This window comes from Macaca fascicularis, chromosome 1 (assembly GCF_037993035.2).
Source record: "Macaca fascicularis isolate 582-1 chromosome 1, T2T-MFA8v1.1".
Taxonomy (NCBI): domain Eukaryota; kingdom Metazoa; phylum Chordata; class Mammalia; order Primates; family Cercopithecidae; genus Macaca; species Macaca fascicularis.
Window position 1 is genome coordinate 36,932,859 of NC_088375.1, and position 22,464 is coordinate 36,955,322.

At 39.7% G+C, this 22,464-nt stretch overlaps 1 protein-coding gene across 1 annotated transcript in view; it reads left to right on the forward strand.

The window, feature by feature from the left end:
- Window positions 1-22,464, forward strand: part of AXDND1 (axonemal dynein light chain domain containing 1) — a 171,501-nt gene that overhangs the window by 65,913 nt on the left and 83,124 nt on the right. The window contains exons 13-15 of the mRNA XM_065532054.2: window positions 4,621-4,722; window positions 5,548-5,702; window positions 7,322-7,397. Of these exons, the coding sequence (XP_065388126.1) occupies window positions 4,621-4,722; window positions 5,548-5,702; window positions 7,322-7,397 (333 nt within the window). The remainder of the gene's footprint in view (window positions 1-4,620; window positions 4,723-5,547; window positions 5,703-7,321; window positions 7,398-22,464) is intronic.

A 22,464-nucleotide genomic window follows, 5' to 3' on the forward strand; every position in this document is an offset into this window, starting at 1 on the left:
TTATTATTTCAATCTCTTTGTTACATTTCTCTGATAAATTTCTGAATTGCTTTTCTGGGTTATCGTGGAGATCACTGAGTTTTCTTAAAACCGTAGTTTTGAATTCTTCATCAGAGAGCTCACATGTTAGAGTCACTCACTTGTTCCTTGCTTTGTCCATTTGGGGAGATCATGGTTCCCTGTTTGCTCTTGTTTCTTATGAATGTATGTCTATTACTTTGTATTGAAGGGTTAGTTAGTTATTCTAGTCTTCTCTGTCTGGCTTGTTTTATGTTTTATTGGCTACTTTTGCTTAGCAGATCTTAAGGTTGCTGCCTCCTTTTCAGCACTCCATGGTGCCTTAAACCCAGGTTCACCTCAACTCTAGTGAAGGATTGAAGTGCTGCCCTTCCCACGTAGGGGAGTTTCCAAAGGCAATATCCCTGCAGTGTGAGAAGGATGGCTAGGGACTAGTGCCCAGAGAATCTGCAGAGTGAACCTTGCACAGCATGGTGCTGCTGGTAAGCCTCTCTCACATGGAGTCTCCTTTGGCTGAGTTGCAGAGCAAAGTTTCGAGGCCTGGGGATGGTAGTCCTTCCTCTACCCTTTGTCTCTGCCTGTTCTTGGGCATATTTATCTCTTCAGGCACTTGTGATGGTTTCCTGCCAAGGAATCAACATGATGGGGTCTCCTGCCAAGGAATCAACATGATGGGGAAGCTTGTTGTCCATCTTTATCTCACTTTTTCCAGTGTAAAAACCATGAGTTTGGGGGAAATTTTCCATGTGCTTTGTGCTGTGCTGGGCAGAAGCAGGGAGGGACATTGCAGATATGGAAGTCCAGTTCTTTCACTATCTGCTCAGAGTTTTTTATACCTCTCTGTGGCCCCAGGAACAGTCTCGTCTTCATATTTGAGTTCTGGAATATTGCTGGTGATAATCTTGGTGCTGTATATTTGTTTCAGTTTTTTTTTTTTTTTTTTTTTTGGTGGAGTGGTTGAAGCCAGCTTGCTTTTATGCCACTATTTTGGTACTGGAAGCACCAATCATTTTTTCTTAAAAAAAACAAAAACAAAAACATTAGCTGGGCATGTTGGTGCACACCTGTAGTCCCAACTATTCCAGAGGCTGAGGTGGGAGGATTTCTTGAGCCTGGGAGGTTGAGGCTACAGTGAGCTGAGATCACACCACTGCACTCCAGCCTAGGTGAGACAGAGTGAGACCCTGTCTCAAATACGTGTGTGTGTGTGTGTGTGTGTGTGTGTGTAAAGAGAAAAATGTGGAAGCTCTTTTTTTTTTTTTTTTTTTGAGACAGAGTCTCGTTCTGTTGCCCAGGCTGGAATGCAGTGGCACAATCTTGGCTCACTACAAGCTCTGCCTCCCGGGTTCAAGTGATTCTCCTGCCGCAGCCTCTCAAGTAGCTGGGATTACAGGCACGTGCCACTACACCCAGCTAATTTTTGTATTTTTAGTAGAGACGGGGTTTCACCATGTTGGTCAGGCTGGTCTCAAACTCCTGACCTTGTGATCTGCCTGCCTTGGCCTCCCAAAGTGCTGGGATTGCAGGAGTGAGCCACTGTGCCCGGCCAAAGCTTTTTCTAAGTATGATGTGAAACCTTAAAATTGAAGCTTCCATGCAGTGACAATCACTAGAGATAAAAGCAAATAACAAACTGGGAGAAAATGTTTGTACAGTTAATACTAAAGTGGTCGAATAAATAAATTTTAAAGGTAAAATAATCCAGCAAAACAATGGGCACAGACTATAAACAGATAATTCAGAGTAAGAAATTCAAATAGCTAATAAATATATAAAAATATGTTCAACCTCACCAATCATCAATAGGATGGAATATACAGAATAATTAGATAACATTTTTAGCTTACCAGATTGGCAAACATAAACAGATGATAAACATGAACATTCGCATGTACTATTGATGGGCATGTATATTGATATAACCATTTTAGAAATTTTTATAGAGGCTAACAGTATTTTAAATTTGTACGTCTTTGACTAACCAATCACACAGGCAAGAAGTCATTCCATTCCTAAGAAATACTAGTACAAGTGAATAAGAATATGGATATTCATTTCAACATTGCTTGTGATTACAAAAATATTGAAATAATCTAAATATCCATCATAAGGGAAATTATAGTTATTCAAACAGTAGAATACTAGGGAGCCATTTAAAAGAATGTTGTAGATATATATATGTATGTGCAAAGATGGCTATGATAAGTAAAAGAAACAGCAAGTTTTAGAATAATATAAAAGGATAGGAGAATATTTAATAAAAACTATCACGAGTATATAAAAAAACTATGTGGCCGAGCGCAGTGGCTCAAGCCTGTAATCTCAGCACTTTGGGAGGCTGAGGCAGGCAGATGGCCTGATGTCAGGAGTTTGACACCAGCCTGGCCTACATGGTGAAACCCCATCTCTACTAAAAAAAAAAAATACAAAAATTAGCCAGCATGGTGGCCCATGCTTGTAATCCCAGCTACTCAGGAGGCTGAGGCAGGAGAATCACTTGAACCCGGGAGGCAGAAGTTGCAGTGAGCTGAAATCGCACCATTGCACTCCAGCCTGGGCGACAGAGTGAGAATCAGTCTCAAAAACAAACAAACAAACAAACAACTATGTATAGTTTATATATGCACACACACCAAATCTTCACTAAGAGAGCAGCAAACTAATAAGACAGATTACCTTTGGTTAGTTGAATTTTAGGGTTGGGTGAGCTGGTGGGAATTTTGAATTTTACTTTATATTTCTATATTATTTGACTTTAACAAATATATATTAATTTTTTGACTATGAAGGGTAATTTTTGAGGATCTATTAATTTTTAAAAATAAACTTTGAGCATGTGTTATGTGTCAGACATTATGCCATGTACTGGTTGGTAAAACAAAAATAATTGAGACAAAATTCCTGCCCATAAAACTTTATGAGATTCAAATATCTCAACAATTGAGAATGATGGACCTTTCTAGACAAATGGAATGTTAGTAGGGATAAATGTATAGATTAGTCTTATTAATATGATTAAAATTAATAATTACCATGATTAATATTATTTTTAAAAAAGAAGCAGCAATTATTTATTCAGTTATTACTGTTTGTTAGATATTTTGCTAAGGGAATAATTAGCATAGTTCTTACAGTAATCCCATGAAATAGTACTATCATTACCTACATTTTTCATATGAGGACTCAGAGAATTTGCCTAAGCTCGCATAGCTAATAAATGGTGAACCTAGCAAGTTTGATTCCAGAACCTGAACTCCCAATTTCCATTATATACCATCTTCAGAGACAAAAGACAAATAAAACTCAGGGCAGCCACCTAAAGGAGGAGACCCAATGTAAGAGCAATCCATGTAAAAAAAAAAAAAAGATTTGTGACATTGAAATAACTGTGGATTCGCTGTAAGGCAACTGTATGAAATGATTCTCAAAACAATGCTGGACTTTTACAAGATTAGAAGTAAAGAGAATAGAAGGAGATCATTGTCTCATTTTTCTCTGAAATGGTCAGACCTCATCGAGAATACAGTGTTCCATTCTGATGCAGAATTTTTAAGGGCACATTGACATTTTCAGAGGAAACAATCATGACAGTAAATACATGATGTAAGAAACAGATTTGAGCTAGACATGTTCAGTGGAGAAAAAAGAAGAAAAGTGAGATCCCTCACACTAGAAGCTTTTCAACAGTAGAGAGCTGACCCCTGGTAGAGGTTTCTGTAGAATTCCTTGCATCGATGAGCTTTGTGTTAGAACATCCCTAGAGTCCCTTCTAACTGAAGTGACAGCTAGAATGTCAATTCCCTGAAAATAAGGACTTTATCTCTTTTGTTCATATCTATGTCCCCAGTGTCTAGAACAGTATTTCATTAAATGACTCTGCAGTTGATTTCTTATATTAGTGGTTCTCAAAGTATGACCCAGGGACCCCCCTGGGGGACATCCATAAGACCCTTTTAAGAGCTTCATGAAATCAAAATTAGTTTCATTATAATACTAAAATGTCGTTTGCCTTTTTCATTCTCATCCTTTTATTAAGAGTATGCAGTGGATTTTTCTAGCAGCTACATGACATGGTATATTCTAACAGATTGAATACAGAAACAAATGAGAATCCAGCTCTATTCTTCTAAGGCAAACATTAGATTTGTAAAAATGTAAAACAATAGCACTCTTTTTACTAATTTAACACAGTTTTTAAAAATAAAGATGCTATTTATGTGAATATGTAATGAGTTTGTTAAAGTTTAAGTGATTAACAAATATATGTTTTAAATCTAATTTAATTTCTAATACAGTAAATATCAATAGATGCATTCTATATAAATAAAAGCACTTGAGAGTATAAAGCAGTCTTGAGATAACATTTTTTTGTATAAAGGGGTCTTGAGATCAAATTTTTGGATAAATTTTGCCATACGCTATACTTCAGTTTGGTTCCAGTTCAGTGGAAAATGTGAATTTGTAATTCGTGTTAATGATTTAAACAAGAAATTTTAGTTGAGTTAATGATTCGATGAAAAATTGATATATGAAATCACTGTAATAAATTATAGTGGTTTGCTAATGTTTTAGGTTCCTGATTATAGTACATTATTTTTATAGGTAATTGAAAGAAATAGAGTCATATTGGCTAGAAGACTTTACCTTAATGAAAAAGGCTGGAATAAATACACTAAGCATTTAATCATACTGCTGGCAAACAAGGTAAAGGTCAATTATCTTCAGTTCTGGGGAAAAAAGACACCAAGTGGTGAGAGTTGAGACTGTAAGATGCCTTTGTTAAATTTATCGATTTGAAAAATATCGTTTTATATTAGTGCTTATTGTGTACAGAAAGAAAAATCTAAGGGAAGGTGAATAAAGGCTCTTATTTCTCTATATTTGCCTTCTAATTGAAGCAATTTATCTAAGTTTAATAACACTACAAGGTTATTCATACAGTTATGATCCTATTGATTCATGCTTAAAGTAAAAAAAGTAAATAGCTATGTTTTTTGAAATAGTTGCATTATCAATTTTATGGGAAAATTCAGTGAGCACACTAGATAGAAAAGGAGGGCATTTAGTATGTTTCTACCAAGTCAAAGCATTTACACTAGTCATTTCACTTTTCATTTAACTCTTAAGACAATTCTGTGAGATAGATATTAGGGTCTTTATGTATAAAAAAATTAATTCCAAATAGATTACATAAGTTTGCACAGCCAGTAATAGCTACACCTCACATTTGGTTTGGTTTGGCTTCTTGGTTCCTGTTCTATCTAGCACACCACACTGCCCCTGTGATAGTCCTATGGAAAAATTGGGTTCATGTTGCAAAGGAAAAAAAATCTTGTCTCTTAATACTTTATGTACCATGGAAAATTCCTCACCAAATGAACTATGTAGTAGTGTAACTTTTCAATTTTTTAATCAACTTTCTATGAATTTCTCTAGTATTAGAATATTAATAATGGCCTGGTGTATGTTAATGACTATTTGTTATATACATAAATGAATATATTATTTGATTCCATGCATTTCATCTAGGACACTGAAGACCTTGCATTGTTGCAGAAATTGACACAGAAATGGAGAAACTTAGTGAATAAATTTAAACAAGAGGTAGAAGAAATGGAAGAGTCTACAAGGGAGACATTGAAAATTGTTGAGAAAGGACTTACCAAATGGCAGGAGAGCTTCAAGTGAGTCACCAAGAATCTTGTTTTTCTGATTATACTTATATCATGTCTGATAACTCAGTCAAATTCTCTCTGTTCCTCCTTCTGTCTTTTACCTTGTAATCACTCTAACATTGATTTTGGGGAGCAGTACCTGTGAAGGCACAATCCTGCTAACAACCTTGAATAGTCTTGTGGTTTCTAGTGCTAAGTATCTCCCTAGTCCATCCTGATCCCCCTGCTTAACTGCTGCTGTCCCCATTTGAGTCCAGTTCTTTTTCTTTTCTCTCTTTTTGAAATTAAGTCAACTTATTTCATTACTTTGGCAAACGTGAATATTTGGATCCATCTGCAAATCATATGCAGAGACGTAAAACCAATGGGTGACAGTTATAGGGAGATGGTTTTGATTGGATATCATACTTTGCAATGTTTAGAGAAATCTGACAATGAAAGAAGCTGCTAATAAAGTAGTTAACCTTGGCTAAATCACAGCCAAGGTTAGTGGGAATCTATACTTTGGATGCAGTCTGGACTAGATTTCTTTTTTTTTTGATACTGGGTCTCATTCTGTCGCCCAAGCTGGAATGCAGTGGCACAATCTTGGCTCATTGCTGCCTCCGTCTCCTGGGTGCAAGCGATTCTCCCACCTCAGCCTCCCGAGTAGCTGGGATTACAGGCATGCGCCACTACATCCGGCTAATTTTTGTATTTTTAGTAGAGACAGGGTTTCACCATGTTAGCCAGGCTGGTCTCGAACTCCCGGTCTTAGGTGATCCACCCACCTAGGCCTCCCAAACTGCTGGGATTACAGGCATGAGCCACCACGCCCAGCCTGGACTAGATTTCTAAGGTTTTTGTTTGTTTGTGTGTTTAAATTTAAGATGCTTTGTTTGTTGAGGCCTGGACTAGGTAATTTCAAAGTTTTTTTTTTTTTTTTTTTTTAAACTTCAAGATGCTTTGTCTGTTAGGTACCATTTCCATTTCAAATTGAGAATAATGGTTGCAGTTTTTCATACCCCCTTAAAGTTTTCCCCATTAGTAGATTTGGAAGTTCTGGAAGCTGAAGCTGGCATGTCTCCAAGCTGGCTGCTCCTGCCGTGTACCCATTTCTATTGTTTGTTGATTCTTAGCTAGGAGGCGTGCGTGGGTGGCCATAGTTCTTGTCTCTTTAGCTTCAGAAACCTATTAATCAATAGCTTTCACCTTGTGAGACTTTAGAGCCATTAAAGGAAATTGTTTCCTACCAGAAGTTGGGATTCCTGGCTTAAATGTTGAGTCTTAATTACTGTGTAGGCTTTCTTTCCATTTGTATATTGCTTTGGCAGCTGCATTCAACAGAAATTCTTCTGATAATGATCTGGTTTTTAATTATCAAGACTCAAGAGACCACCCTTTAAAAAAAACACTCTTGTGGTCCATGGCCCTGTAACTTGATTGCTCAGGTCTGAATAGAATCTGAATTTATGTTTACAAATTTAATGATAAATACCTGTGGGGAGAGGGGCTGGACCTGGAAGACATGCTTCAAAATTATTGAGGAGAAATATATTAGTTGTTTAGTCTTTAGTGTATAAACTGATGATTTTATTTGTTTATGCCTTATTCTGAGAACTTTCTCTTTTTCTTTTTTCTTCTTTCAGTGAAAAAGACATTTTATCCCCTAATAACGGAAATGTATTTGATTCAGTTATTTTAGACTTCAAACAGTGGCAGAAGGTAAGACTTTTTAATAAAGAGCTTGGCAATCAAAGTGCTGGTTGTAAACTTGGCATTCCTGACCTACAACTGAGTCACATCTCATCCTTTTTTTTTTTTTTGAGACGTTGTCTCACTCACTCTGTTACCTAGGCTGGAGCGCAGTGTGATCTTGGCTTACTGCAACCTCCACCTCCTGAGTTCAAGCAATTCTCCTGCCTCAGCTTCCCAACTAGCTGAGATTACAGGCATGTGCCACCACGCCCGGTTAATTTTTGTATTTTTAGTAGAGACAAGGTTTCACCATGTTGGCCAGAATGGTCTTGGACTCCTTACCTGAAGTGATCTGCCCACCTCGGCCTCCCAAAGTGTTGGGATTACAGGTGTGAGCCACCATGCCTGGCCATATCTCATTCTTTAAAAATGCCCTATTAGGGGCTGGCACAGTGGCTCACACCTGTAATCCCAGCTACTCAGAGGCTGAGGCGGGAGAATCACTTGAACCAAGGAGTCAGAGGTTGCAGTAAGCCAAGATTGCAACACTGCACTTCAGCCTGGGCAACAGAGCTAGACTCCATCTCAAAAAAAAAAAAAAAAAAGCAATGTTAAGTTTTATGAACAACAAGGAAAAAAGCAAGTGCTCAGGGACTTCAAAAAATATGCTTAAGGCCGGGCGCGGTGGCTCACGCCTGTAATCCCAGCACTTTGGGAGGCCGAGGTGGGCAGATCACAAGGTCAGGAGATCAAGACCATCCTGGCGAACACGGTGAAACCCCGTTTCTACTAAAAATACAAAAAATTAGCCGGGCTTGGTGGCGGGCGCCTGTAGTCTCAGCTACTCGAGAGGCTGAGGCAGGAGAATGGTGTGAACCCGAGAGGCAGAGGTTGCAGTGAGCCAAGATCACGCCACTGCAGTCCAGCCTGGGCGACAGAGCCAGACTTTGTCTCAAAAAACAAAAAACAAAAAAAAGGCTTAAATATTCTCAGTTCTATTTCAGATTTTTGGGTCAAATTAAGTTAGGCTGCTAGGAAAGAAATCAGGAATTTGTTATTGGTCTATTCAGGGATTCGACTTCTTCCTGGTTTCGTCTTGGGAGGGTGATGTGTCTAGGAATTTATCCATTTCTTCTAGATTTTCTAGTTTATTTGCATAGAGGTATTTATAGTATTCTCTGATGGTAGTTTGTATTTCTGTGGGGTCAGTGGTGATTTCCCCTTTATCATTTTTTTATTGTGTCTATTTGATTCTTCTTTATTAGTCTAGCTAGTGGTCTATTTTGTTAATTTTTTCACACACAAAAAAAAATAGCTCCTGGAATCATTGATTCTTTGAGGGGTTTTTCATGTCTCTATCTCCCTCAGTTCTGCTCTGATCTTAGTTATTTCTTGCCTTCTGCTAGCTTTTGGATTTGTTTGCTCTTGATTCTCCAGTTATTCTAATTGTGATGTTAGGGTGTTGATTTGAGATCCTTCTAGCTTTCTGATGTGGGCATTTAGTGCTATAAATTTCCATCTTAACACTGCTTTAGCTTTGTCCCAGAGATTCTGATATGTTGTTTCTTTGTTCTCATTGGTTTCAAAGAACTTCTTGATTTCTGCCTTAATTTCATTATTACACAAGTGTTACTAAGGAGCAGGTTGTTCAATTTCCGTGTAGTTGTATGGTTTTGAGTGAGTTTCTTAATCCTGAGTTCTAATTTGATTGCACTGTGGTCTGGGAGACTGTTTGTTATGATTTCAGTTCTTTTGCATTTTCTGAGGAGTGTTTTACTTCTGATTATGTGGATGATTTTAGAAAAAGTGCCATGTGGCACTGAGAAGAATGTATATTCTGTTGATTTGGGGTTGAGAGTTCTGTAGATGTCTACTAGGTCTACTTGATCCAGAGCTGAGTTCAAGTCCGGAATATCCTTGTTAATTTTCTGTCTTGTCAATCTGTCTAATATTGACAGTGGGGTGTTAAAGTCTCCCACTACTATTGTGAGAGTCTAAGTCTCTTTGTAGGTCTCTAAGAATTTGTTTTATGAATCTGGGTGCTTCTGTGTTGGGTGCATACATATTTAGGATAGTTAACTCTTTCCCTGAATTGATCCCTTTACTGTTATGTTATGCCCTTCTTTGTCTTTTTTGATCTTTGTTGGTTTAAGGTCTATTTTGTTAGAGACTAGTATTGCAACCCCTGCTTTTTTTTTGCTTTCCATTTGCTTAGTAATTAATAATCTATCAACCAAAAAAACGCCAAGGACCACACAGATTCACGGCTGAATTCTACCAGAGGTACAAAGAGGAGCTGTTACCATTTTTTCTGAAACTATTCCAAACAATTAAAAAGGAGGGACTCCTCCCTAACTCATTTATGAGGCCAGCATCATCCTGATACCAAAACCTGGCAGAGACACAACAAAAAAAGAAAACTTCAGGTCAGTATCCCTGATGAATGTCGATGCGAAAATCCTGAATAAAATACTGGCAAACCAAATCCAGCAGCACATCAAAAAGCTTATCCACCATGATCAAGTCAACTTTATCCCTGGGATGCAAGGGTGATTCAATATACACAAATCAATAAGAGGAATCTATCACATAAACAGACCCAATGACAAAACTCACATGATTATTTCAATAGATGCAGAAAAGGCCTTTCATAAAATTCAACATCCCTTTATGTTAAAAACTCTCAATAAACTAGGTATTGATAGAACATATCTCAAAATAAGAGCTATTTATGACAAACCCACAGCCAATATCATACTGAATGGGCAAAAGCTGGAAGATTCCCTTTGAAAAGACAAGGGTGCCCTCTCACCTCTTCTTTTCAACATAGTATTGGAAGTTCTGGTCAGAGCAATCAGGCAAGATAAAGAAATAAAGAGTATTCAAATAGGAAGAGTGGAGGTCAAATTGTCTGTTTGCAGATGACATGATTCTATGTTTAGAAAACCCCATCGTCTCAGCCCCAAATCTCCTTAAGCTGATAAACAACTTTAGCAAAATCACAGGAAACAAAATCAATGTGCAAAAATCACAAGCATTACTATACACCAACAATATACAATACACAAGCAGAGAGCCAAATAATGAATTAACTTCCATTCATAACTGCTAAAAAGAAAATAAAATACCTAGGAATACAGCCAATAAGGGATGTGAAGGACCTCTTCAAGGAGAACTACAAAACACTGCTCAAGGAAATAAGAAAGAACTCAAACAAATGGAAAAACATTCCATCCTCATGGATAAGAAAAATCATGATTGTGAAAATGGCCATACTGCCCAAAGTAATTTATAGATTCAATGCTATTTCCATCAAATTAGCATTGACATTCTTCACAGAATTAGAGAAAACTACTTTAAATTTCATATGGAACCAAAAAAGAGCCCATATAGCTAAGACAATCCTAAGAAAAAGAACAAAGCTGGAGGCATCATGCTACCTGACTCCAAACTATGCTACAAGATGACGGTAACCAAAACAGCATGGTACTGGTACCAAAACAGACATATAGACCAATGGAATAAAACAGAGACCCAAGAAATAACACCGCACATCTACAACCATCTGATCTTCGACCAACCTGACAAAAACAGGCAGTGGGGAAATGATTCCCTGTTTAATAAGTGGTGCTAGGAAAACTGGCTAGCCATATGCAGAAAACTGAAACTTTACCCCTTCCTTACATCTTATACAAAAATTTACTCAAGATGGATTAAAGACTTTAAAATCCAAAACCATAAAAACCCTAGCAGAAAACCTAGGCAATACCATTCAGGACATAGGCATGGGCAAAGATTTCATGATGAAAATGCCAAAAGCAATTGCAACAAAAACCAAAATTGACAAATGGGATCTAATTAAACTAAAGAGCTTCTGCACAGCAAAAGAAGCTATCATCAGAGGGAACAAGCAGCCTACAGAATGGGAGAAAAGTTTTGCAATCTATCCATCTGACAGAGGTCTAATATCCAGAATCTATAAGGAAACAAATTTATAAGAAAAAAAAAAAGAACAACCCCATCAAAAAGTGGGCAAAGGATATGAACAGACAGTTCTCAAAAGAAGACATTTATGTGGCCAACAAACATGAAAAAAAACTCAACATCACTGATAATTAGAGAAATGCAAATCAAAACCACAATGAGATACATCTCACGCCAGTCAGAATAGCAATTATTAAAAAGTCAAGAACCAATAGATGCTGGTGAGGCTGTGGAGAAATAGGAATGCTTTTACACTGTTGGTGGGAATGTAAATTGGCTCAACCATCATGGAAAACAGTGTAGTGATGCCTCAAGGATCTAGAACTAGAAATACCATTTGACCCAGCAATCCCAATACTGGATATGTACCCAAAAGAATATAAATCATTCTACTGTAAAGACACATGCACATGTATGTTTATTGCAGCACTATTTACAACAAGAAAGACTTGGAACCAACCCAGATGCCCATCAATGATAGACTGGATAAAGAAAATGTGGTACATATACACCATGGAATACTATGCAGCCATAGAAAGGAATGAGATCATGTCCTTTGCAGGGACATGGATGAAGCTGGAAACCATCATCCTTAGCAAACTAACACAGGAACAGAAAACCAAACACTGCATGTTCTCACTCATAAGTGGGAGTTGAACAATGAGAACACATGGACACAGGGAGGGGGAAAACCACACATTGGGGCCTGTTGGAAGGTGCAGGGGCAAGGGGAGGGAGGGCATTAGTCAAAATCGCTAATGCATGCTTGACTTAAAACCTAGATGATGAGTTGATAGGTGCAGCAAACCACCATGGCACACGTATACCTGTGTAACAAACCTGCACGTTCTGCACATGTATCCCCGAATTTAAAGTAAAAAAAAAAAAAAAAAAACTATGTTGAACACAAAAAGTTTGGTAGATACCAGCTTTACACCTTTTTCTTCTTTGAATATATATTTGCTTATGCAGGGTAAGAATTAGTAACTTTTGCTTTCATGTGTAGCTTAAAATGACAGCTCTACTGTATATTACATTGTAAAGCTTTGTTTCTCCTGACGTATGTCTTCATCTATAAAACAGACACTCACTGAAAAAAAAAAAAAGGAAAGAAATTAGGAAAATCTACTTGGGTGGCAGTGAGTGTAACCTGCATGGACCTAGGGGGACTGAGCGAAGGGGGGCAAATGCGGGAATCAAAGGCAAGAGACAAAAGAGTATATTTGGAAGAAAGGGTCAGGGGCCACCTTGCCTCTAGTGGACAAGGGCCCTGAGCTTTACACAGCCCTCCATATTTATTAGGCAAAAGAGATAGCAAGAAAGAGGGAGTGATTGTTGGGTAATTGTCAGTCGGCCATTTGGTTCACAGCAGGCTTGCAAGACTGCATCCTCTGAACAATAGGTGCTAGATTTCTCAGTAGATAACTTCAAGGAGCCTGGTGCCAGGGAGTGATGTCCCTCAGCAAACCTTTTGGTGGCAGGCGCAGTGTGAGTTTGCTCACATCCTGCATTAATGATAAAGTTTGCTGTTTGATCATATAGCCTCAAGTGGAATGCTGAGTTGGTCACGTCCCACAAGTCTTTGGCTCCCTACATATCCCCCTTTCTGTTTATGTATTAATTGAAGGAAGGTAGAGCCAGGCTGGGCAGCTCTCATTTTCCAATTGGCAGTCCATCTGGTTTTACAGACTATGAACAGAAGACAGAGACAAAACAACAACATTCTAAGAACTACATGTAAGATGTTAAGGTGGTGCTTTAGATAGGTCCAAGGGTTGAGGCTCTTCAGGCCTTGCTGGAATTTAGTCCAGTCTTCAAAAGAAGGCTGAAATTCTTGAATTTGCCTATTTAAATCAAGAATTTTGTTTTGTAATTCACCAGTATTATAGGTGATGTTGGATGTGAAAGCTCCAGGCAAATCGGCTTTCACAAGGTTCCATGGATACTTGCTTTGGTTATATTCTAAGTTGGTTACACAAATATGAGTGTAATTAAAATGACAACGCATTTGCTGCTGCAACTGCAAGCTTTGTACTTGTTCCCCTAACCATAGAACCGTGGATTTTTAACATCGCCACTTCAGTTTGTAACTCAGTGTTAATTTTATTCTGAAGTAGCCATGCTTGGTCGGCTGTGTGCATCCAGTTCTCCAGGTACTGAGCTGTTTGAATAGAATTATGCAAAGCTACAGAGGACATCACAACAGAAGTTATGAGTGGTGATCAAGGTAACAGTAGCAAAAATGATCATGCTTAAGGCTCTACAGACATGATGAATAAGCTGAATTAGAAGTTTCACAAAATGCAAAGCAGGTGTGGCAGCCCTAGGCTCAGACAGATTAACAGGAATCATAGTCCAGGGATGCGACCTAAAAACTATGGAAGTAGAGAGATTATGTGTTTTCAATGTGCTATGATTAATGCAGTGATATCACTGGCAAGATTTGCAGGTCAATTGGGTATTGTGTACCTGGAGCTGGTCCTTCCTAGCTGCCAAAAAAGGGACTGTGTTGCTTACTATTGCTATTACTGGATAATATTCCAACCCAGATATTGCCATTCATAAATGGGAGCGCTGCCTTCTATATCATCTCTTGAACTGGTCCTTTCCTCCCTAGATAAGGCCAGAGGAAGAGGCGGGCTAAAGCCTGCTCCATGCCAAGCAGTCTGGGCGGCAGACTGGGATTGGATCTCGGTGTTGTGTAAAGAAGAAGCATTAAAAGCTTGCTGCCAAAGCCAGTGAAGTTTGTGCCATGATTTCTGATTTTCATCTTTTCCGTCTAATTGACTGTTAGGTCCCTAATCCACAATGTCTCCACTTACCAGTGGACCAAGACACTGGGTCCACAGAAGCGGGTAGGAACTATTGAATGGAATCTATTCTGTATAATCAGCACAATTAGGGCAACTGGGCCAGGAATGGTTGGTTAGCACACCAGTCACATTAGTAGAACCAAGACTTAATAAGTACATAATTTTTCCATAGTGACTCAACCATGTTTGAGCTTGAATTGTAAGATAGCTATGGCTGAGTGATGTCTTTGTAGTGATACACAAAGGAAGTCCTTCCAGTGGAGGGTATAATTAATGACATTATTCTGAGAGTCTAACTGTTCTACGTCGGGGGAGTTAGGGGTCCTGGAGCCCACTCTCCCTGATCGTGACAAATCTCAGGAGAAGTGTCACTCCAAAGTATAGGTTGTACTGCTGGGGGAGTGGGAACATATGCCCAGTATGTTTTTGCCTCTGTGCAGGGAAAACATACTGCACAGGACATTATGGCTAACATGGCCAAGAATATGGAATCAGGGATTTTTGCCTGTCCCTGAGGCTCCAGTAGTTTCTCAGCTGCCTGCGTGGTTTTCTTGAGTTGTCCCCACGTTATGAGGATTGATGTCATCGTGACTGTGGTCAGCCTTCTCTCCGTCTTTGCACTCAGGCTCAGCTGGCTCATGGCTCATACTGGAGGGACCAGGCCCATGGTTGGCCACCCTGGGTTCCTCCAGTCTCCCGTTCCATGGTCACACGCACCTTGAGGGCACCCACACAGTTTGTCCATCTCCTGTAAAAACACAAGCATACCCTCATCCCTACATCAGTAAATCCACCGGACCTTTCCATTTTCCTTCTGTGGATTTCCATAACATTTTCGAATAAATTTTCCTCTTTTCCTCTAACACTTGCCAATGTCTTTCTGCTGGAGTCTTATAATTTGTACCAGGAGTCAAAAAATTTAAAGTAAATAAAGCTAAATGTAGTTTTGATTGAGGTGGTAGTTTGCCTCTTATACTCGCTTTTTGTCTTTTCAACATGCATTGTAATGTTTGATGTGACCGCTCTATAATGCCTTGTCCTCTGGGATTATAAGGAATTCCTGTTTTGTGGGTTATAGCCCAAAGCTGTAAGAAATTTTGAAAGGCATACTAGTGTAAGCGGGTCCACTGTCAGTTTTTAATTGTTAGGTATCCCCATATGAGCAATTGATGACAGACAACGTCACTGTACATGACCAGCTGTATCACGTGTTTGGCATGTAGCATGCGGCGTATGAGAATAAGTGTCTATAGTCACGTGAACATAGGTAAGCTTACCAAGGGTTGCTATGTGTGTAACATCTGTTTGCCAAATTTCATTTGGAGCCAAACCTCGTGGGTTACAGCCTTCTCCAGGGAGACATGCTGGCAAGTAGGACAGGTTTGTATTATAGCCCTAGCTTGGCTGCGAGATAAATGGAACATACAAGTAAGGGCAGAAGTATTTTGGTGCAGCAGCGCATGAGACACTCGAGTTTGCTGAAACACAGAACCAATCAATTTGTCTGCTTTTCATTACCTAGAGATAGTGGCCCAGAAAGTTGTGTGGAGAACGAATATGAGAAATATGAAAAGGAGCTGCATGAGAGTGAATAACTTGTTGAAGTCTTAAAAATAAATTCAGCAGTTCTGGGTCTAGTGTACTTTTAATTGTAGCACTTTCTATGTGACTGGCTACATTTACAGCATAAGCTGAATCACAGACGACATTGATAGGATCGGAAGCTGTGAGCTCCAAAACCTGAATGACTGCAATTAGCTCTGAGCGTTGAGCTGAAACCCGAGGTCATCATTATTTGAGTATGTTTTGGTCCATAGATAGCAGCACAACCTTTGGAAGGGCCATCAGTAAAATAAATTTGTCCACCTGGAATAGGTTTGTGGTGAGAAATCACAGGAAGAATGAAAGAATGGATTTTATAAAACTGTAAAATCTTGTCTGAGGGGTAGTGGTTGTCACGTGCGTCCATGTGAAGAGACCACCAAACAGGCTTAGTGTGAGCAACAAGGCTGTTTATTTCACCTGGGTGCAGTCGGGCTGAGTCCGAAAAGAGAGTCAGCAAAGGGTGGTGGGATTATCATTAGTTCTTATAGGTTTTGGGATAGGAGTTAGGAGCAATGTTTTGCGGGCAGGGGGTGGATCTCACAAAGTACATTCTCAAGGGTGGGGAGAATTAAAGAACCTCCTTAAGGGTGGGGGAGATTACAAAGAAAGTTCTTAAGGGTGGGGGAGATTACAAAGTACATTGATCAGTTAGGGTGGGGCAGAAACAAATCACAATGGTACAATGTCATCAGCTAAGGCTATTTTCACTTCTTTTGTAGATCTTTAGTTGCTTCAGGCCATCTGGATATATATATGCAGGTCACAGGGGATATGATGGCTTAGCTTGGGCTCAGAGGCCTGACAGTGGTTATCTATAGCACCCACAAAGTCTGCAAAAGCAGTTTGCCAGGCAGTTGACATTTCCCAAGCTGCGGCTTGTTGCTGGGAGTCTAGAGGAACAATAATTTTGTCAGGATCATATCCCATAAGCATTTTTGACCTATGCTTGCCCATAGTCACAATTTGTGTAATTAAAAAAAGATAAATTTGCAAGGTTTTGACTGTTTGATGAGGTAGAAAGAGCCATTCTGTTACTGTTACAGACTTGTCTATAGACTGGCCCCAAAGCCCTGTTGGAGAGTGGGGGGTAGAAAGAATAAACAAAGCAAAGGTTTTTGCGGTTGTAGCCATGTGGCATGTCTCTGCAGTAACATTTGCTCTACAAGCCGTAATTCGTCGTAATTCGGCTTCTGCCTCTTTAGTTAATTGCCGCAGGGAATTTAAAGAAGAATCTCCTTGCAGGGTTTAGTAAAGATATGTGAGTCGATAGGTAGCAATACCTAACATCAGGCGTAGCCAATTAATATCTCCTAATAATTGTTGAAAATTATTTAAAGTCTGTGACCTGTCTTTATGGAGAACTACTTTCTGAGGCCATACACTTCTCTCCGTAACAACAGTTCCTAAGTGTTGGTATGGGGAAGTTGTACCTTTTCTGGGGCTATTTTGAGATTCTATTTAGTCAAAGGCTGCTTAGTTCCTCTGAATAACTGATGTAGGATTTGATCTGTAGGAGCGGCCAAAAGAATATCATCCATAAAATGAATGATATAAGCAGTAGGAAACATATTCCGAGGCTCCTTTAATGCCTGTCCTACAAAATGCTGACAGCGTAGGACTGTTAATCATGCCTTGGGGTAAAACTCTCCATTGATAATGAGAAACAGGTTCTCTTTGATTAATAGAAGGCACACAGAAGGCGAATCGAGGCTTATCCTTCTCGTGTAAGGGTATAGTAAACACTCCTTAAGATCTATTACTACAAGAGGCCAGTCTTTTGGAATAGCCACTGGAGATGGTAAACTTTTTTGTGAGGCACCCGTTGGTTTAATTTTTGCATTAACAGCTCTTAAATCATGTAGCAGTCGCCATCTTCTGGACTTTTTTGGAATAACAAACACTGGAGAATTCCAGGGGCTGACTCCTCTTTGTGTCCGGTGTCCCATTGTTCTTTTATTAGCTGCTGAAGTTGCATCAGCTTATCCTGAGATAGAGGCCATTGATCCACCCATACAGGTTTGTCACTGAGCCATTCTAATGGTAAGGCAGTGGGCGGCGGAGAAATATCAATGACCCCCATCAGAAATCCTGACGTCCTAGCCCTTTTCTGTTTTTGCAGTTACTGATACTGGGTTAGGATTTCCTTGAAGAAATTTTCCTAAACCTTTTCCATTCTGATATCCCATGTTCTTCAGCATTTTAAATCCTGGGTTATCAAAGTTTTCATTTGTAAGTCTCATATCCCAAGGTGTAACTAAGTTTTGACCCCATAAATTGATAGCTATATTTGCGACATAAGGCTGCAAAGTACACGACTGTTCATCCAGACCAAGACAAGGTAAAATCTCAGGGCTCTGTTGAACACTTTGAGCTGTTCCTTTCCCACTAAGGATGTAGAAGTTAATTGCAAGGGCCAGGATGGGGGCCATTGTCTTTAGATGTTACTGATACATCAGCTCCCCGTATCCATAGGCCCATAACATTTCTTTCCTTTAATTTGTACCCACAGGTGGGTCTATTTAGAGGCTATTGGTTGTGATAGATTTCTCATATAGTTGTGCTCCCAAACCCTTTATTTTCTCCTTTCTCCTTTCATGGAGAAGGGTATAATTTGCAACGAATAAGCGTGATTGAGCAAAGATCTCCCGGTTCAAAAACCCAAAGATCTTGTGACATTAAAACTACTTGAATTTCTCCTTCATAATCAGAGTCAATCACTCCTAGGACTACAGTGATGCCTTGCAAATTAAGACGACTTTTGCCTAAAATTAGTCCTGTGTATCCTGTTTGTAAAAGTCCCCAAATACCAGTGGGAACGTTGATAGGTTTGTCTCCCCTGACTAATGTGATTCTTTCTTTGGTGGGTAGCTCTAATCCTGCACTTCCTGGTGTTCCTGGGGTGAGGGAATCAATGTGCCTCCAGGAACCCATCCCTCAAATGGGGTTGAGGTCTGGACTGGGAATGCCCTCATTGTTTGTGGGGCCCGGGGCCAGGCCCATGTCTTGTTTCCTGGCAGGAGGGTGCCATTCTGATGAAATTTTGAGCGGCACTGATTGGCCCAGTGATTTCCTTTGTTACAGCGAGCACACAGTCCTGGCATTTTTTTCCGTTGGGTGGGGCACTGCATTGTAAGGTCCTTTCTGTCCTGAGATATGGCGGCATTCCTTTTTAAAATGTCCAGTTTTTCCATAATTATAACATTTTCCCATTTTAGGGTTTGACCCTTAGCTCCTTTTAGATTTGTCAACTGCTAAATTAGCCATTGCTTGCACTAACATTGCACAGCAATGAAGCTCAGTTCCTGCATCCTGACAAGGTCTGAGAAAATTTCCAAAGTTTTTTGTACACCTCACTGGTGCCATCGCACATTTACAGTTCGCGTTTGCATTCTCAAAAGCTGGAGCTAAGGTTAGCATTTCTGCAGCCACGGTATGAGGAATCTGACGCTTCACTGCCTCTTGTAATCTTGCAAGAAATTGCATATAGGGTTCCAGTGACCCTTGCATGATATGTAAAAATGATAGTACTGGGAATCCCTCTTCAGGAATTGTGGCCCAGGCACATTTAGCAGCCTGTGCACACTGCTGATAAGCGGCATCTGGGAGTGCCATTTGACATTCCAGGTCTGAATAAGGACCATTACCTAACAGCATATCCTCTGTAACGTCTCCATTTTTAGCAGCACGGTTCTGTCTAGCCTGGTCTGCACACATTTCTTGCCAATTTAAATTCCATGTCAGATATGCGCTAGCCGACAAGCAAGTTCGCACCAAGTGTTTCACATCAAAGGGTAAAAGACGCATAGCACCAAACACAGATTCTAGAAATCTTAAGGTGAATGGGCTCTGTACGCTATCATTTACCACACTTGCTTTTAATTCCTTTAACAACTTAAACTCTAGGGGAGTGTGTTCATGAATAACCTGCTGTGGATTATTTGGATCAGCCCTTACGGAAATAGGAAAAGCACAAGGTCCTAAGGGCTCTCCAGCTATGGCAGCAGAGCATAAAATTCTTTGTATTGGGGTTTCTATTTCTGCTATCAAAGGAGGTGTTTCAGATGTTTCTGCAACTGGAGGAGGTGGTATAGGCCAATTTTTATCCTCCCTCTCCTGTTTTTTATTTTCAATTGGAACTGTGGGTGGGACAACAGATTCTTTCAGATTTTTAGATTCAGCCTGCTGTCCTGCAGAATAATGAGGAGATAATGGCAGAAGTATAGTACGAGCTAAACTCCACGTGGAGAAAACTGAAGAATCAACTTTAAGACCTTTTTGATGAGCCTGTTTTAATCCTTCACCTGCTCTGTCCCAATTTTCCACATCAAGACTGCCTGCCTATGGAAACCATGTGTTATGTGTGTAATAACCTCCTGCAGCAGCTTAGTCAATGTCTGAGAACTAACCTGAGGACCAGTTCATTTCAATAAAACTTTAAGCAACTGCACATAATGTTTTTCTCCAACAGACAAATTCTGCTCCATGTTATCCTGATTCAGAAAACTTCCCATTCCCAGTACTTCTTTAAAGCACTGCTCCCAGTACCTCTTCACGGTACTGACCTTATCTCCACTGCCGGCAGACTCATCCCGGCTTCCCCATTCGCCTTGTCAATTTCAGTTTCTCTGTTCCAGCAGATCTTCTTCGTTCACGTCCTTGAAGTCCTGTGTTCAGATGCTACTATGTAACCCGCACAGACATAGGGGGACTGAACAAAGGGGGATGAACGTGGGAATAAAAGACAAGAGACAAAAGAGTATATTTGGAAGAAGGGGCCGGGGGGCACCTTGCCTGTAGTGGACAAGGGCCCTGAGCTTTACACAGCCCTCTGTATTTATTAGGCAAAAGAGATGGGAGAAAGGGAGAGTGATTGTTGGGTAATTGCTGTTTGGTTCACAGCAGGCTTGCAAGACTGCATCCTTTGAACAATAGGTGCCAGACTTCTCAATAGATAACTTCAAAGAGCCCGGTACCAGGGAGTGATGTCCCTCTGCAAACCTTTTGGTGGCAGGCGCAGTGTGAGTTTGCTCACATCGTGCATTCGTGATAAACAGTTTGCTTGATCATATAGCCTCAAGTGGAATGCTGAGTTGGTCACATCCCACGGGCCTTTGGCTCCCTACAAGTGAGGGTAGTTCAATGCTATTATTTAATTGTCAGACATAAGTAACGTTTGTGCCTGTCCTATATCTGGCTTTTGTTTTAAGGACAAATTGGACTTTTAAAATTAGTAACATCTTTTTTTATTGTGGTAAAATATATATAACACAAAATTTACCATTTTAATCATTTTAAAGCATACAGTTCAGTTGCCCTAAATATATTTATATTGTTGTACAACCATCACCACCATTCATTTCCAGGACTTTTTCTTTTCCCCAAACTGACATTCTGTATCCATTATACTGTAAGTCCCCATTTCTGCCTCCCCGTACCCCCTGGGCAATCTCGTTCTACTTTCTGTTTATGAATTTGATGATTCTAGGCATCTCATATAAGTGGAATCATACAGTATTTTACTTTTGTGACTGGCTTATTTCCCTCAGCATAATGTTCATCCATTTTGCAGCAAGTGTCAGAATTTTCTTTCTTTCTGAGGTTGAATAATATCCCATTGTATTTATATACCACATTTTGTTTATACATTAATAACAATCTTTAAGGGGTCAGAGCTTGGAAAATAGATTTCATTGATCAAATTACTATCACGTTATAGTAGTCTGACAAAGGAAAATATATGTGACATTGAAATATTTCCAAAGTGCATATCGAAATCATTCCCTAATGAAATTGCATAAGATCCCAACAAACCATTTTCTTTTCTTTTTTTTTTTTTTTTTTTTGAGACGGAGTCTCGCTCTGCCGCCCAGGCTGGAGTGCAGTGGCCGGATCTCAGCTCACTGCAAGCTCCGCCTCCTGGGTTCACGCCATTCTCCTGCCTCAGCCTCCCGAGTAGTTGGGACTACAGGCGCCCGCCACTGCGCCCGGCTAGTTTTTTGTATTTTTTTAGTAGAGACGGGGTTTCACCGTGTTAGCCAGGATGGTCTCCATCTCCTGACCTCGTGATCCGCCCGTCTCGGCCTCCCAAAGTGCTAGGATTACAGGCTTGAGCCACCGCGCCCGGCCATTTTCTTTTCTTTAGGAATGACTTGAACAGTATATTCTCAGAATTGAAGATATTTCCTGATCTATATACAACATGTCTAGTTTAGTGACTTTTTTTTTTTTTTTTTTTTTACTTTTTATCTGGCAGTTTTGACATGCATAGAAAAAATACAAAAAAGTCATATTTCTTCAATTTAGGAATAGTAATAGCTCTCATTTATTAAGCACTTACTCTTTGTGAGGAGCTGAAAATGTGTTTTCCATATATTATCTTACTTATTCTTCATGGCTGCCCTATGATGCAAGTCTTATAATCTTCATGTCCCAGATGTGGAAATTGAAGCCTAGGATGTTAAGTAACTTACCTAAGTTATCTATAAAAGGTAAGTGGCGGAATCAGAATTTGAGTCCAGATCTCTCCGGCTTCAAAGTTCTTACTCCTAATTGCTCTTCTACACTGTCTCCCCATGCTAATTACTCTTATTGAAGGCTGGGTAATGTTTCTATTATCTGAGCACAAATAATGCCCAATTATATATATAAATTGTACCTTATTTTTCCACAAATGTTTATTGATATGTCATGTT